Source organism: Pleurodeles waltl, chromosome 3_1, assembly GCF_031143425.1.
Source record: "Pleurodeles waltl isolate 20211129_DDA chromosome 3_1, aPleWal1.hap1.20221129, whole genome shotgun sequence".
NCBI lineage: Eukaryota > Metazoa > Chordata > Amphibia > Caudata > Salamandridae > Pleurodeles > Pleurodeles waltl.
Window position 1 is genome coordinate 395,235,689 of NC_090440.1, and position 16,922 is coordinate 395,252,610.

A 16,922-nucleotide genomic window follows, 5' to 3' on the forward strand; every position below is an offset into this window, starting at 1 on the left:
GTTTTTTGCCTTTCACTGGACACTTATGGAATGCAATAAGAATATACCATAGATGACATACAGAAAGCAAAAGAGGCACAATCATAGTTCAAAAAATAACTACAGAGGACATAATCCCATAAGAAGAATCACACTGGAAGAACAGCACTATGTTCTATTACCAAGCAATTAATAATTTAAGCCCTATTTAATAACTCATGTTTCATGAGTGAGGCTATATAATGTATGCTATAGGAGAGTTTATGTAAAATTAAACTGAATGCCGGATGGGTAAGAGCTTGCAAGATAATTTTGCCAACCCCTACACAGGTGAAGTGGCATATTTGTGCTCAGTTAGGTAGAAAGCATCAAAATTTGCATCAGAGGTTATTGTTTCCTACAAATGGATAACTTTTATCTCTCGGAATACAGTACATGAGGGAATCATTCAGAAAGAGAACTAAAAAGTTACCAGCTTCATATATGGTATGTTACAATTACAGGAATAGCACTCTATGTGTAAAGCAGGTCCTCGGACTCCTTGTGCCACAACCAGGTAGCCATCTCTGTGGATGCAAATACAGAAATCTGATTCTATTCCATACAAACTATCCTTAGAATCTGAAACAGTCAATAAAATGTAATCTAGTCGACGGAGGTATTTGTAGCAATGACCTACGTCAAAGAAGCACTGAAGTGCTTCACTGCATAGAATTTTATTGTAACAATAGCCTCTCAAACATGGTTGTTGTAGACAGCTAAGACCAGTTAAATTTGGACGTCTGGAAAAAGCGTGAAATTATGGAACACAAACAGTACTGACCAACACAACTGACACATTTAGATTACACATGTTTACAATTCTGAAGCATAGGGAGGTACAAGTAATTTGCCCAGAATCCGTTTTTGGAACTGTGGAATCGAGAAGAGAGCATGGATGTCCAGTTTACAAGGTTATCAACTAGGCTAATGGAAGCCAATTTCTCCAGGATTTCCATGATTCTCCATCCACAGAGACTGAGACAGAGACACAAAAGAGACTGACAGACTGAATGTAGAGAGGTAAAATGTTATTGATAATAGCTAGTTTCTCTATGCAGAAGAGACAAACCTAGGAGCAGAATCAGAGAATTGATGGAAGTGAATGGAAAAAAGTTGAGGATAGTATGCACCTTACATCAATGATGACACATTTACACTACCAGGTGACATGAGTAGTGAGGCCAGCAAAAGGTTTCTGTCTTCATACACACATAGGGAACTATCACAGTTACAAGTAGGGCATTGGAGATACATTTGGAGAAAGATACAGATATTGCTACCAGGAGATTAGGGATCGACACACACTGTGGCATCCATGTCAAACCCCTCTGCTACAGATGTTCCAAGACTCACCTGCTTCTACTGGCCTGAGATCAGCTAACAGAACAAGGGGCCAAATGTACTAACATTGAGTACGCAAAAAGTGGCCACAAATCACAATTTGGAGTGGGTCACAATTTGAACTACCTCATGAATACTGATGAGATAGGTTGCAAATTGCAATTCACTCCGATTGGATGCCATTACACAGATTGTGGTCTGTTTGGTTCCACAGACCACCAGGCCTGTGATCGCAATCAAATAAAGTAAACTTTAAAAAAAAAAAAGAAAAACCACAGCCCTTTTTTCTCTAAAGTAAAGGGCTGCTTTTAAAGTGAAAAGTTTATTTTATTTAACAAGTTTGTTTGAAAGTAGTAGTGGTCCCAGGCATTAGTGGAGACTTACAAACAACTGTTTTTTTTTACATTCACAAAGGAGAAGGGGTATCCCTTCGCTCTTACAAATGGGTCAACCTCTTCTTTGAGAAGTCGGTAACCTTTTAATAGATTGAGAACGAAATAACGACTGCAAACCATTGATACACTGCACTGCACATCACAATTTGGAAGGGGTGCCCTCAACATGTCCCTTCGAAATTGCATTTCGTTTTGCATGTCTAAACCCATTTAACGATTTGTTAATCATTTACGGAATCATAAAATGAGTTTAGTACGTACTGAAAAGCCATTTAAGGGTCACAAACCATGTGATTTAGCTATAATGACTCAGAACATCAGGCCATAGGTTACTTGGTGAATGACTGAAGGCAAGCTTGTGGGGCATGGGAAGAAATGGCTAGTAACAGGTCAATGGAGACTATGCAAATTATAAATGGATGAAAGATTAGGGAATCATAAAATGGGCATATGAAGCAAGGTGCATTCTCAGTACTTGCCCTGCCTATATTCTCGAACAGTGGTTCTTAATCTGTAGGCAGAGGACCCTTGGTGGTGTGAGACCTACTCAATGGGTCTGAGACTGTTTTACAAAATTGAATAATATAAATCTTCATCAGTTAGAATTAATATGATATATACAAATTTTTTCTATATTTCATTGTGAATTACATTTTATATTTCAATATTTGAGCATTCATTTTAGTTATACTTATTTATGTACTTCTGTGTAATGTTTTGAGGTCCAAATCATAGAAACTGCTTAAGCTAGGGGTCACCAGCTAACACTAATGACTCCATGGGGGTCCCCAGATTCCAGTAATGATTCAGCGGGGTCCACAAAATTCAAAAGGTTAAGAATCGTTGCTCTAAGAATGCCTTTTCTGCTATATGCAATAATATGAATATGAACTTAGTGCTAGTTTGGCATGTGAATAGCATGTGCCTAGATAACCTCAGCAAAAATGCCAAACAGTAAACCGTAAGTCAGAAAAACAAAATAATAATAATAAAATGTACACATTGTGGCACACAATAAAATAATTTGCGAGGCCCATATATCCTTTATTCTCTGAACATTTCTGTAGGAAATCTGCCTTTTCCATGTGGCCACCTTGAATTTGTCTTTCTTTTGCTAAACCTTATATTTTTGCTGGCTTTAAAGCTCTGTGCACTTTACCCTTGCTAACCACTAGTATAGTGTCTGCACTACCTTAGTAAACATGGTGAAATTGGCATATTGCTAATTGGTATATTTAACTTACCTATATGGGCCCTAGTATATGGTACAAAATGTATCCTGGGCGTGCTAGTTAAATGCCACTAGTGGATGCAGCACATATAGTACCATAAAGTTCAGTCATAGGCAAAAATTAATGTTCACATGATCTTACTTTGACTAGCATCTAAATGCTGTTCTTCACTGTGGCTATTGTTCATTCTGGCAGAACTAGCGGTCCTATGTAAGACAAAAATCTTAATACTGTTTTTCTGGAATGGGACTAGATAGAACAATAATTAAACAACTATTTTAATGGTTATAATAAATCTAATTCTACGATGAAGTCAGTTTTGTAATTAATATTAAGGAAAAATACCTTTTAAAGAGTTACCTTTTCCCTGCCTGAAGTTCCCAGAGGCTACATTTGTCATCTCAATTCGGGCAGTCAGTAGTTAGCATTTGAATAGGTATGAAAAGGTGTGAAATGCTTCCCAAGAGAAAACAACAGGCTGGCCTGAATAGGCAAAGACCAAAGATGACTCCTCTGAATCTGACAGAATATGCAGAGAGGGGGCTGTGAGTATCCGTTTTGACATTACAGTGTAAATTCCTGCTTGAAAGTGAAGTCCTGCTTGATAGGCCTGCTTGGTTTGCATATAACACTAAGGGTGCAGTTGAAAGGCAGAAAAACAGGATGCCAAAGCAGTTTTTGTGTTATTCACTTCCTGGTTGTTGAAGGTCATGCTTTGTCTTCCCAGACGTCTGTCTCTTGGTTTCTATATATAAGACTAGGGGCACACTTAAAAAAGGAAGGAAACAGGATGCCAAAACAATTCTTGTGTATCCACTGTCTGGCTGATAGAAAATCCTGCCTTGTTCTACCAGACTTCTGTTTCTAGGTTTGTAAGGGGTACTATGACTGCCCCAAATTGGACAGATGTAAGAAAACACTAGGGTTACCATAGTACACTCCTTACACTAACCCCCCTGTCCTCAGAGCCATGTTTAGAATTGTCAAAGACTTCTGCCACCTTGAAAGTACCATATGTGGATTGGGTTGGCCTGGGAACATTTACCTCATTGGTAATGGCACATCCAGCAGTCATTCTCACCTACAAGCTCATGCCAAACATAAATGTGGCATTTTCCGACACCCACTTCTGAACACTCCTGAACCTGAGGAAGATCAGAAAGGGACTAAACCTGCTGGCTATGCCCTTAGAAAAGCCCTGAAGCACCTGGCCTGAAGTGGACTCCAAAGGCTATAGTGGGGACCTCCTGTTGAAGCTGCAGGTATACAACAAGCTACAAGAGGCCTTCCCTGCAATTGTCCAGCTCACTGGTGGTCACTTGGACTGGACTGGGCCCTACTTGTGGGCATCTTCCACACACTATGTGTGTCTCTAAGTACCTCCCTTGAGGACCTAAGGGCTCTAAAAGTGTACTCCTGTGGTGAATTGGGAATCATAGGACCAACCAGTTTCATCTGACCAAGATGAAACTGGTTGGTTTATAGGACCTGCACTTCCTCATGTTCAGCATCAAATTGCAGGTTCCAATCTACCTCTACATTGACTATTGTTGGCACTATTCTTATTTAAAACGTTAAACATTCATACCTCTGGTTCCCCCTATTTCCCCTTATCGAATTTCTGTCCCTTTGGTCTAATTTTGTTTATTAAATTTTACCTTTTTTCTAATTCTTTTTGGAGATTTTTGTGTTTGCATTTCAACTATATTACTGTTTTGGTATTGCATAAATAATTTACACATTGCCCCAAGTTAAGCCTATCTGCTCTTTGCCAAAGCTACGAGAGGGAGTGAAAAGGGGGGGGGGGGGGGGGGATTTCAGGTTCATTTAGTGACAATAAAGGTTCAATGTAACATTCACAGAAATGGGTAGTCAACTACCCAAAATAATAATCCAATTTCTTACAATTTGAATTAAAGAAGAAGACATTCTCACAACTGGAAAGCATTTCACCACAGCTCCTTACACAAGGAGGTGCCATTTGATAACAAGCATTGGCAAAGCCCAAAGGTGTCGCCTATGCAAGAGTTATTGGCTTTGCCAATGTGTTTTAGCCAAGTTGTACACCAGCATGGCAGCCGTCCAGCATGGCTAAAATGTGGTAACTTTTGCGGATGGGTCACCATCTCCTTTGAGAAGTCGGTAACCTTTGCACTGCATAAATATTTTACACATTGCCCTTAGTTAGGCATATCTGCTCTGTGCCAAACCTATTAGGGGGGGACAGTGGAGGTGGGGGTAGGGGGCTCAGGTTAATTTAGTGACAATTAAGATTCAATTAGACAAGGTTAATTAATAGTCACAGAAGTGGATAGTCAGTTACCCCAAATAATAATCCAATTTCTTACAATTTCAATTAAAAAAGAAGGCATTCTCTCACCTGGAAACCATTTCACCACAACTCCTGAGACAAGGAAGTGCCATTAGATAACAAGCATTGGCAAAGCCAAGAGGTGTTGCCTATGGAAGTGCATTTGGCTTTGTCATGTTGTACACCAGTGTGGCTGCTGTCCAGCATGGCTAAAAGGGGTGATAGAGAAGAGTGGTGTGGAGTGTCGTTGAGTAGAATGATGAAGAGTGAAGTACAGTGTTGTAGAGCGGAGTGGCCAAGAGTGCAGTTTATTGGAGTGGCATAGTATGGAGTCACGTAGTGTGGCATAGAGTAGAGTGGACTGGTGTAGATTGCATTGGCATAGTGTTGCTGAGTATAATGGCACAGAGTGCAGTGGCATTGAATTCAGTGGTGTACAATGCAGCGTCATAGAATGCAGTGGTGTAGATGAGAGTGGTGCATAATAAGAGTGCAGTGGTTCAGAGTAGAGTGGTGCAGTGCGGCGTGGAGTAGTGTAGAGCAGCGCAGAGTAAAGTGCAGCAGTGCAGAGTAGAGCGGCACAGAGTGGAGCAGAGTTGAATGATGCAGAGGCGTAGAGAAGAGTGGCAAAGAGTGCAATGGCATAGAGTGGTGCAGAGTACAGTAATTCAGTGGTGCAGAGTGGAGTAACAGAGTGGAGTATAGTACCATACAGTGCAGTTGCATAGAGTGCAGTGGCGTGGAGTAGTGTAGAGTGGAGTAGGGCATAGTAGAGTGCGCAGAATTCAGTGGCGGAGAATGCGGTGTTGCAGAGTAAAGTGTCAGAGTGCAGTGGAGAAGAGTGAAGTGGAGTGGCAGAGTGGTGTAGAGTAAAGTGATGCAGAGTAGAATGCAGTGGCATAGATTGCAGTGACAGAGTGCAGTTGTGGAGAGTGCAGTGGTTAAGAGTAGAGTGGCGTAGAGTGGAGGGTGCAGAGTTCATTGTTTCAGAGTAGGCTGAAGTGGGGTAGTGTGTTGTGGTGCAAGGTAGAGTGCAGTTCTGTACAGTGACAGAGTGTAATGGCATTAAGTGGTGGTACGTGAAGTGGCACAGAGTGCAGTGGTGCAAAGTAGATAAGAGTGGCGTACAGTGGATTGGTGTAGAGTGCAGAGGCATAGAGTTGAGTGTCACAGAGTAAAGTGCACTGGTGTAGGGTGTACTGGCATAGAGTGCAGTGGCATAGGTTGCAGTTTTGCAGAGTATTGTAGAGTACAGTGGCGTAGAGCGAAGTTGTGCAGAGTATATTGGTGTGGCCTAGATTGGAGTGGTGTAGAGTGCAGTGGTGAAAAGTACAGTGCTTTAGAGTAGAATGGAGACCAGTGCATTGGCACAGAGTAGAATGGTAAAGGGTAGAGTAGAGAGTAGTAGTGTGAAGTGGCATAGAATGGAGTGGTGCACGGCAGAGTGCAGTAGTGTAGAGTGTTGCAGAGTAGAGTGTAGTAATGTAGAGCTGATTATTCATGTTGTGGTAGCACGTTGCCATTACAGACATTTTCAACTGAAAATGATCATTACATTTCCACAGACATACAGTTTTATTAATACATGTATACGCTGCACAGACGAAAACATGTGGAAATTGCATCACCTAGGGTAACAAGTTGTTTTTATCATGTTAAAGTATTCTTCCCAACACACTTCAGAAATAACAAAAAATTTGCTTTATTGTGTTCCTAATTCTGATATATTCTGAAATACTTTCACAGGTCATTTAAATGTTGTTGTGTGCTACACAAAAATCTTTCCTACCCCGGGTATCCAGCAAGATTGCCACTTAAATACTCTCACTTTGAAGTCAGAGAATGAAAAGTAAACAAGTGCCCTCAGAAGACAGAGCCGTGCTTTGGTCTTTGAAAGCACGGCAAATGTGACGAGATAAGAACAAGATTGTAGGCCCGTTTACGTAAGGTGTAGTTGGAAGGATATTGTATACAAGGTTTTGACATGGAAAGGACCGAACTCAAACTGGGCTGCCTAAAACAAATAAAGCCAGCAAATGGAAAGCAAGAAAGAAAACAAGTTACTTACCTGTAACTAAAGTTATCCAGTATTGGTATCTTTCATAAATTCACATGCTTGAATCATCCCCGTCGTCGAAGTGGGAGTCCCACGGTATATAAAATAGCAATAAATAATAAATAAAAAATGTTTTGCCATAAGCTATAATGGAGCCAGCACTTGCTCACATAGCCTATCCATGTCCTTTTGTGAAAGGACCCAAACCTGCCTGCTGTCCAATCAGGCACCAGCACCCTCTAGAACCTTCTCCAGAGAAGCTCCCTTCCTCAGATTTTCCAGCACGAGAGTGAAAAAAAATTAAAACCTGAGAGGAAATGCGAGCATCAAAGGGGAGGAGGGTGGGTCGCATGTGAATTTATGAAAGATACCAATACTGGATAACTGTAGTTACAGGTAAGTAACTTGTTTTCTTATCCAGTATTGGATCTTTCATAAATTCACATGCTTGAATCTGAATAGACAGCAATATGGTTGATAAACATTGTATCCAGCGTGGGTGGAGGGTGCGAGCATGAAGACCCTCTATCTCAAATATAAATAATAATAATAATAATAATCATAGTAAACTCATACATTTCTGACTGTGAGTTACGAAGGAATACAGACACTTTAAGTATGTGTATATGTATAGTAAAAAAGGTCTCACCTTAATGAAAGAGATGGCGTAGCACAGCTTGTCCTACTAGAGAGTCTGTTCTTTGTGATGACTCCAGACAATAGTGCTGCGTAAAGGAGTGCGTAGTTTTCCATGTCGCAGCCTGGCAAATTTTATCAAGGGCAATACCTTGAAACAAAGCAGCCGATGTGGAGACTGCTCTTGTGGAGTGGGCTCTCGGGCGCCTAGTCAAGGGTTTTCCTGCCTTGGTGTGACAAAATTGGATTGTTGAAGAAATCCATCGGGCTATAGTGGCCTTGGTTACTCCTGTTCCCTGACGTCCCAGAGAATAAGATACTAGGAGTTGGTCTGATTTTCTGATGTGTTTGGTACTTTGCAGGTAAAATTTTAGGCATCGTTTGATGTCCAAAGAGTGGAGAGTTCTCTCTGCTATCGTAGTAGGGTTTGGAAAAAAGGTTCGTAGAATAACGTGTTCATTGAGGTGGAATGAAGATGGAACTTTGGGAATATATTTGGGATTGGTTCGGAGCATAACGAAGTCCTCAGAGAAAACTAAAAAGGATTCTTTAGTAGTGAACGCCTGTATATCACTGACTCTCCTGGTAGAGGTGAGAGCGAGCAAGGTTGACACTTTCCAGGTGATGTACTTGAGTTCCGCCCTAGGAATGGGCTCGAAAGGAGCTTTCTTGAGTTGGGAAAGAACAATATTAAGGTGCCACTCTGGCGGAGGTAAGCGTACCGGAGGAAAGGTGCAGAACAGCCCTTTCATAAACTGTTTGATGACTCTGGTTGAGCCGATAGACGGCATGTCAGCCGATCGTCTGTAAGAGGCTATAGCTGCTAGGTGAATCTTGACTGATGCATGGGAAAGACCAGCTTTGGAGAGGGAGAGCAGGTAAGAAAGAATTTGCTCAGGATTAATCTGAAATGGGTGAAAATTGTTCTGAAAGCACCAAATACAGAATCTCTTCCATTTGAGTTTGTATGTCTTGTTCGTGCTCTCTGCTCGTGCCTTAGATAATATGAGCCTACATTCTTGATCAATGTTCATATCTTGGAACTCTCTGTACTCAGGAGCCAAGCATGCAAGTGTAGTGACGTTGGGTCGGGATGTAAGATGAGACCCTGATTCTTCGTTAGAAGATTGCGGTTGCAAGGGAGGCGGACTGGATTGGCTACTGACCGGAGTAGGAGCTCTGTGTACCAGTACTGCCTCGGCCACTTGGGGGCTATGAGAATGAGCCTGCAGCATTCGGTCTTCATTTTCCTGAGGAGCCTGGGAATCAGTGGAATGGGGGGAAAAGCGTATGCAAAGATCCCAGACCATCTTATCAAAAGAGCATTTCCCCACGACCCCGGGAGTGGGTATCGACTGGCGTAAAACTGGCATTTGGCGTTCAGATTGGTGGCGAACAAGTCTAGGATCGGCCGACCCCATCGTTGGAAGATGTCCTCGAGTATGGTCTGGTTGAGTTCCCACTCGTGACAGTTGTCGTCTGTCCTGCTGAGAGAGTCCGCTAGAGCATTGTTGACCCCAGCCAGGTGCTCTGCCCTGAGGCGGACGTTGTTCAGTGTGAGTCAGTTCCAGAGAGACTGAGCTTCTCTTGAGAGGGAGAGGGATCTTGTTCCTCCCTGCTTGTTGATGTAGAACATGCTTGTTGTGTTGTCTGTTCTGACTAACACTGATGATCCTGCGATGCGTGGCAGAAAAGCTTTGAGCGTGAGATGAATCGCCTTCAGCTCCAACAGGTTTATGTGCATCTCTTTTTGGAGCTTGGACCATCTGCCTTGAATGCGCATGTCCTGTAAGTGGCCTCCCCATCCTTCCAAGGAGGCGTCCGTGGTGATGACGAAATCTGTTATTGGTGCCAGAAAAGTTAGACCGTGGGAGAGGTGGTTAATGTGAGACCACCATTCTAACGCCTGCAGAATCTTTTGTGTGATAGTTATTAAGTCTTCGAAGGATCCTTGCGACTGGGTCCATTGAAGTTGCAGTTCTTCTTGCAGCGGCCTCATTTTGAGTCTTGCTAGCCGTACTAGGACTATGGCTGAGGAAATCATGCCCAGAAGCGATTTGAATAGTCGTACTGAAACGAACTTTCTTGCGGAGATTGTGACAGCCAATTGGGTCAGCTTCTGCTGCCTTGCTAGGGAAAGATATGCCTTGTTTTGGATAGTGTCTAATTCTGCTCCCAGGAAAACTCTCCTGCGTGCGGGAAGCACGACTGACTTCTGTAGGTTCACTGTTAGACCCAAACTGTTGAATAGTTTTAGGCAGGCGTTTGTGGCTTTGGAGGATAGTAGAGATGACAGAGCTTTTATGAGCCAGTCGTCCAGGTATGGGAACACCTGGAAACCCTTGCTTCTGAGGGAGGCTGCGACTGGGGCAAGACATTTCGTGAAGATTCTCGGAGCTGATCTGAGGCCAAATGGTAGGACTCTGAACTGATAATGGGCACCGGCTACTGTAAAACGGAGATATTTGCGATGCTTTTGGTGTATTGGAATGTGGAAGTAGGCATCCTGGAGATCTAGAGTTGTCATAAAATCTCCCGGATTCAAGAGGTGCAAGATATCGGACAGTGTGATCATTCTGAAGGATTGTTTCCGAAGGAACTTGTGAGTTTCCTGAGGTCTAGTATAGGACGCCACTCTCCTGACTTCTTCCTTATGAGGAAAAACCGGGAGTAGAATCCGAGACCCCGTTGTTGCAGAGGAACTGTCTCTATAGCCCCTTTGGCCAGAAGGCTGAAGACTTCCGCTTGAAGCAGACGAAGATGGAGAGACCTGCCTGATGTTGGTGGGTGAAGCAGTGGCTTTTGTGTGAATTCCAGGGTATGACCTCTTGTCACTATATCCAGCACCCATCTGTCTGATGTTATTTTCTTCCACTCTTGGATGAAGTTGGAAATGTTTGCTCCTATTTGCTGATGTTGTGGGCATTGGGGGAGCATAGCCGGTGCCTGTAGAAGATCATTGTTTTCTGGGTTGATCTCTGGATTGCGAACCCTGCCTTCGTTTACCTCCTTGTCTGGTATAGGAGGCAGTCGATGATTGCCTGTACTGCTGGTGGTATGAAGGCCTGTACTGGGATTGATGGTATTATCTATGAAAGGAACCTCGAAATGAGGTGAAACCTCTTCCTCTAGCCCCTCGAAAGGGCTGCTTCCGGTACTGCAGGGTACCCAGGGACTTGGCGGTGTCTGTGTCCGTCTTAATGGCTTGAAGTGCGTCATCCACATGTTTGCCAAATAGAGATTCCTCATCGTAAGGCATGTCTAGGATTCGGGACTGCACTTCTGGTCTAAAAGATGTGGCCTTGAGCCAACCTTGTCGTCGTAAGACCGCGGCACCCGCTAGTTGGCGGAAACCAGTAGAGGCCATGTCAAGAGCGCAGTCGATAATTTCTTCTGACGTACGCTCACCTTCCTGTAGGATCTTTCGTGCCTCTGCTTGTTTATTTTCCGGGATGAGGTCCAGGAAAGGTTGCATGTCGGACCACATTTGGCAGTCATATCGGCCTAAAATCGCTAAAGAATTTGCTGCCCTGACAGTGATTGCAGACATGGAGGAGAATATCTTGCCTATATTGTCCAGTCTGCGACCTTCCTTGTCTGGAGGAGTAGAGATAGGCGTTGATGGATTTTTGGAGCGTCTTTGAGCAGCCTGTGAGATGACTGAGTCAGGCTTTGGATGGCCAGTAAGGCATGCCGGAGAATCTTGGGTTGCCTTGTATTTTTTATCCAGTTTTTGTGGAACTGGAGGAACCGTAGCCGGGTTTCGCATCATCTTTGTGCCCTCGCTCCATATGAAATCAATAATCGGAATGGACCGTACTGACTTCCGTGACTGCTCCTTGAAATCATGTAGGAAACATTCCGACTGGGAGACAGATGTTGGAAGGTGGAAACGTACCGCCTCTCTGTCCATAAGATTATGGAAACCACCTATGTCCTCGGGCGGAGAATCAGAGGGGTGAGGAGGTGGTGGAGAAGGAGTGGGGGCCAAGTAATCATCCCATTCCTCGGTAGGATGTTGTGGAGTGGAAATTTCTCCTTCTCCAAGTGAAAGTTGATGCAGACGTGGATGGTACAGATTTTTCCGTTGACGGTGGTCTCGTCGACGGTGGTGTCGCCGACGATGGTTTCGCCGACGAGGGTCTCGCCGACGAGGGTCTCGCTGACGGTAGTGTGGTCGACGGTAGTGTGGTCGACGGTAGCTTCTTTGACTGTGTCCCCGTCGCTGGCAAAAGCGCTGATGACAATGGCGTCGCTGACGTTATAGTCGACGGGGCAGTCGTCGACGGTGTTGCAACCGACTATATTTTTACTGTACTCGTCGATGGAGTCTTGAGAGAGGGGATCGGATCCCTTACCGTCGATGTTAAGGTCGTCGACGCTGACGACGGTCTCATCGACGATGTAGTGGAGACGGTAGTTGTTGGTACCGTCGTCGTCGTCACGGTCGTCGACGGTGTTGTCGCCGTCGATCTAATTTTTAGAGTCATTTTTCCAGAAGTGGAAGGCTCTGAGGAAGGAGATAGACGGTAGGACTCCTTCTTTTGAAGAGGAGAGGAAGGCTCAGAGGAGACTGAAGTCTGTAAGCCCTTCCCATGATGTGATTTCTGCCTCTTCCTGGATTTTTCTGTGTGGCCTAGGTCCTCAGATCTGGACCTTTTGTGTGGCCTCTCTGACCCACTCTCCTCACCTGAAGTACAGGATTTGGCCTGTAACCATGTCAGGAGCCTGCCCTCACGGTCTCTGAGGGTCTTTGTGGAGAAGGTGCGACATATTTTGCAGTCCTTAACCTGATGTTGTGGGTAGAGACAATACAAACAGTCTTTATGTGGGTCATCCACATGGAGCCTTTTCTTTCCACAGGTCTTGCAAGGGCGGAAAAGGCCTTTCCTAGAAGAATCTGACATATTTTCAACTCTTTTGAGAGAAAAAGTTCTGAAGTAGAAGAAAAAACTGAGCAGAGCTCAGGGAGACTCCCTTCACACGACGTGCGGTAGAAAATCTGAGGAAGGGAGCTTCTCTGGAGAAGGTGCTAGAGGGTGCTGGTGCCTGATTGGACAGCAGGCAGGTTTGGGTCCTTTCACAAAAGGACATGGATAGGCTATGTGAGCAAGTGCTGGCTCCATTATCGCCTATGGCAAAAAAAAATATATTTATTATTTATTGCTATTTTATGTACCGTGGGACTCCCACTTCGACGACGGGGATGATTCAAGCATGTGAATTTATGAAAGATCCAATACTGGATAAATGTGAGTTACAAACAACAAAGCCAATGTACTGCTAGGTCAATTTTCTGAATGTCCCCAAGATGTCTTTAGCAAACCAGTCTGGTAGGCTGCGACCTAATAAAACAATAAAATATGCTTTTTAATAACTGTTACTATTTGTTAGCCAAATTCTAAAATGCTTTCTATCACCCAATGATACTCCTCCATATCAAATATCCCAAAGAACTAGACATTTAAGTCTCAGCAGACAAATGCCCAAAGGTTCTCAATGTGTTAACAGGCAAACCAATCTGAACAAATCCAAAACAAGGAATGCTGAATTCCTGCATGAATGAGACTGAGTCCAAAATGTAAAAACGCTGGGTCAGAATTCTTTGATGCATCCTCTTAGAAGGAAAAAAAATAATGTCTACAGTAGTCTCAAATCCATAGGTAACCGAAAGTGAACTTTCAATATAACCTCTGCTGAACTCACTCAGACCATCATGGCTCATCAGAAAGCCATTCTTCACTCAGCTTCCCAAACCACTTTAGAAACCAGAAGTAATAGGGACCAGAGAAGCCAATAGTTCTGGCATTAGCTGCCAGCCGCTTTGATTTTGTCGATGCTTGTTTTGTTTTAGTAAAAAAAAACAATTGGGAAAGCTGCTGGGCCGCCATCAATCAAATACAAAATGTGTAAAAACTAAACACTGCCATAGTAGTCACAGGGACTGAATGTAAATATTGTGTTTGTGGATGTGCTTCCTGTGAAAGGGTAGAATGCCATCTCTCACAGTGAAGTCAGCCTTTGCTGAAATGGGCATGTTGTATGCGTCAGTAACTAAGATTTCAATTTGTTTCAATCAAACTGTGACTGACAACATAACAGACCAAGGGTTGAGGGGGACTAGCTGAAGCACCTGTAAGTATATTATACATGTACTTTTTAAAAAATGTAAAGGTCTTGGTTAACACCAGACCTAATACTACATCACCCTGATCTTAAAAGAGAGATACTGATCCCACTTGAAACTAGAACAGCACTTTAAATCCCCCATCTTACCTGTGAGGACATTCAGCTATTAAGGTGTATGGACAAACGTTCTCTGTATGCTTCCCTTCTCTTGTGCATTTCATTTTTTACACAGCCTTGCCTTTTATTAGAGTGAGCTCAACAATCAAACAAGCTGACTGGAAGAACTTCATGTTTATTTGGGTTTTATCATCAGCAGGGCTCTAAAGTAACCTGTGTAAGGGTAACTATTACCCCCGAAGCCTGGCTCTGCAGTGACGGATGGTGGGGGCATGAGTTTAGGATAGAACAAATCGCGCCCCTATGGAGAAATTGCCTACCGAATCTCTCCAATGAAGGCTTTTCAGATGCATATAAATGGGGCCCTTCACATCATGTTTTCATACAGATAAACCCCACAGGTAAGTCTTGTGGAGCTATTGATACTCAACTCATAACGCCACTCATTTAATCAAACTCAGAATGAATGGACCCACCGGGACTTGAACCTGTGACCCTAGTGTCAAGCAGAGATCCCTAGCGTAGATGTACTAGTTCACCGAGCCAAGAGACGCTGCTTATCTGGGACATATATGAAGGATGTCTTTTGAGTGTATGGTGAATGTGGGATTCGCAGATGCGGTGGGGAATGGTGGATTACATTTGGACCATTTCTGTGTGCTTTGCACAAAATAGTGCCTCCCTAAGTGTCAAGATGGTGATGTCCACCACCTTCATCTCAGCCTGTATCTCTGTACCTGGAAGGATATTTCCAGGCACAGTGTCTCAGTGTAGGTTTCCCGGTCTGGGTGAAACTTGTGCTTCATCCTATCATACGGCAATGTCAAAAGGTACCATGACGAGATACAGGTTCAGTCGCAGTGCAGAAAAAATATACCCGGACCAGTCACAACTGGTCTGAGTACTCTGGGCTCAACAACCCGTAAGACTTTACCAGCAACAGGGCAGGATGCTTTTCTTACAGGACGAATGGAGGAGCCCTCACACTTTTCAATGAAGCAGGCCTGCTGGTTAGTTCTATTATCCCACTTTGGACATTGCAGGGATATAAACTCTGGACCCTCAGCCAATACTTGGTTTATCGTCATTGTCTGGATGACAGAGATGACCCCAGGAGAAGAGGTAGGGCACAGAATGTCTGCTGGACTGCTGCTCGGACCACAGGGTGGGCCTGACAGTGCAAGAAACCTAAGGCCTTCAGAGCTCCCAGCTGACGACGAGTTAAACGAGGACAGGTCAAAGACGTGCACTTGGCCATGAACTACCAAGTGTTTAAATCACAGATGCCTAGGAGGAAACAGGATGGGTATGTGGGTTGAGGACCTACTCCATCACCATGAACACTGAGAACGGTGGTCCTGCACCGTTCACAACTCATCCCAGGCCTGTATGCACCTTCCTTTAGCCACAAGGGAGGAGACCGCACACATTCCACAACCGCTTGAACCAGTTTGAGTCTTTTCCATACTAGATAGATGGTTGAATACACTGTCAATTCTAACCCTAATCTGACTAGTTACTAGATGGGACTGATGCCACCAGTGACTTCAGTGGACGCACCTGTACTGCGGTCGCCTTGAGCCAAGGGAAAAACTTTTTTTAAGTAATCTTTTTTATTGATTTTCTTTTAAGAGAACGCCATCACAAAGAATAAAAACGCACTTAGTACATGCTCGTTCAACACCCAATCATAGCCGAGTTTCCTCCGTCCTGACATGGTGCTGAGCTTCCGCTGTTACACGGGTCGGCAGGGAGAGCCAATGGGAGCTCTTGAATGCATGACTGAATTTGGCGGTGTATGCTTAGTACTATCACCTTCTGAATTGTGCTCAACGTGTTTTTATTGCTTTCATGTCTACTTACATGTTACTGTTTCTTCGTGCGCAGCACCTTGCTGACCCTTAGGTAGATGGTGCATCTTGTCAAAAAATGTTGTTATGTAGTTAACTTTGGTTTTGATTAAACTCGTAATGAGCTTATTGCAAGATTAGAAACCCCACAGCTACATTAGAAAGCCTCAGACTCAGCGAATAGACCTTGCGGTTCACCTGAAGTATTTTATCAAGCTGCACCGACCACTGACAAAACTTGCCTCTTGGTCTGTACACCTGGGACATGAGGAGGAAGACAAAACAGAGCCACGTCATTTCCGTTTAAACACAGGATGCGCTCGAACAAGAATACATTACCTAAATTTCTGGTATGACTGGGAAAGGTATTCATTGATGACGCTCAGGTGGGCATTGTCCCCAAGAAACATCTTGTTGGATGCAGCGTGCTGCAGCATCTTGGCGATGGAGCCCAGATTCCTGCGTTGATCTGTGGTCAGCTGTCCTCCGGCTGAGAGATCAATGATATCAAAGGCATCTGGAGCAACGATGGCAGGGTTCATGTAACGGTAATAGAGCAGGTTGCCGATAATCTAAACAGTATGGGAGCACAGACACTTTTAAAGTCGCTGACACCTCTCAATAACTTCAGTCTCTTTCAATGTACACAGAACGTGTTCTAAATCGTCTGCTCAATTCCTAACTTTTGCAATCATAGCTACTTCACAAATCTACAACTATGTCGAAAATGATATGTATAACACACGAAGGTTTACTTGTATTCAAATATACTGTAAAAAGAAAATTATAAAATTAACTGTTATAATATGTATCCACAAAGGGGCAGGATAAAGC

At 43.7% G+C, this 16,922-nt stretch overlaps 1 protein-coding gene across 2 annotated transcripts in view; it reads right to left on the bottom strand.

The window, feature by feature from the left end:
- The window catches only part of IQGAP1 (IQ motif containing GTPase activating protein 1), a 424,957-nt gene that overhangs the window by 93,794 nt on the left and 314,241 nt on the right, over window positions 1-16,922 (bottom strand). For both annotated transcript variants that reach the window (XM_069222592.1, XM_069222593.1), the window contains one exon: window positions 16,428-16,660. In XM_069222592.1, coding sequence (XP_069078693.1) covers window positions 16,428-16,660 — 233 coding nt within the window. The remainder of the gene's footprint in view (window positions 1-16,427; window positions 16,661-16,922) is intronic.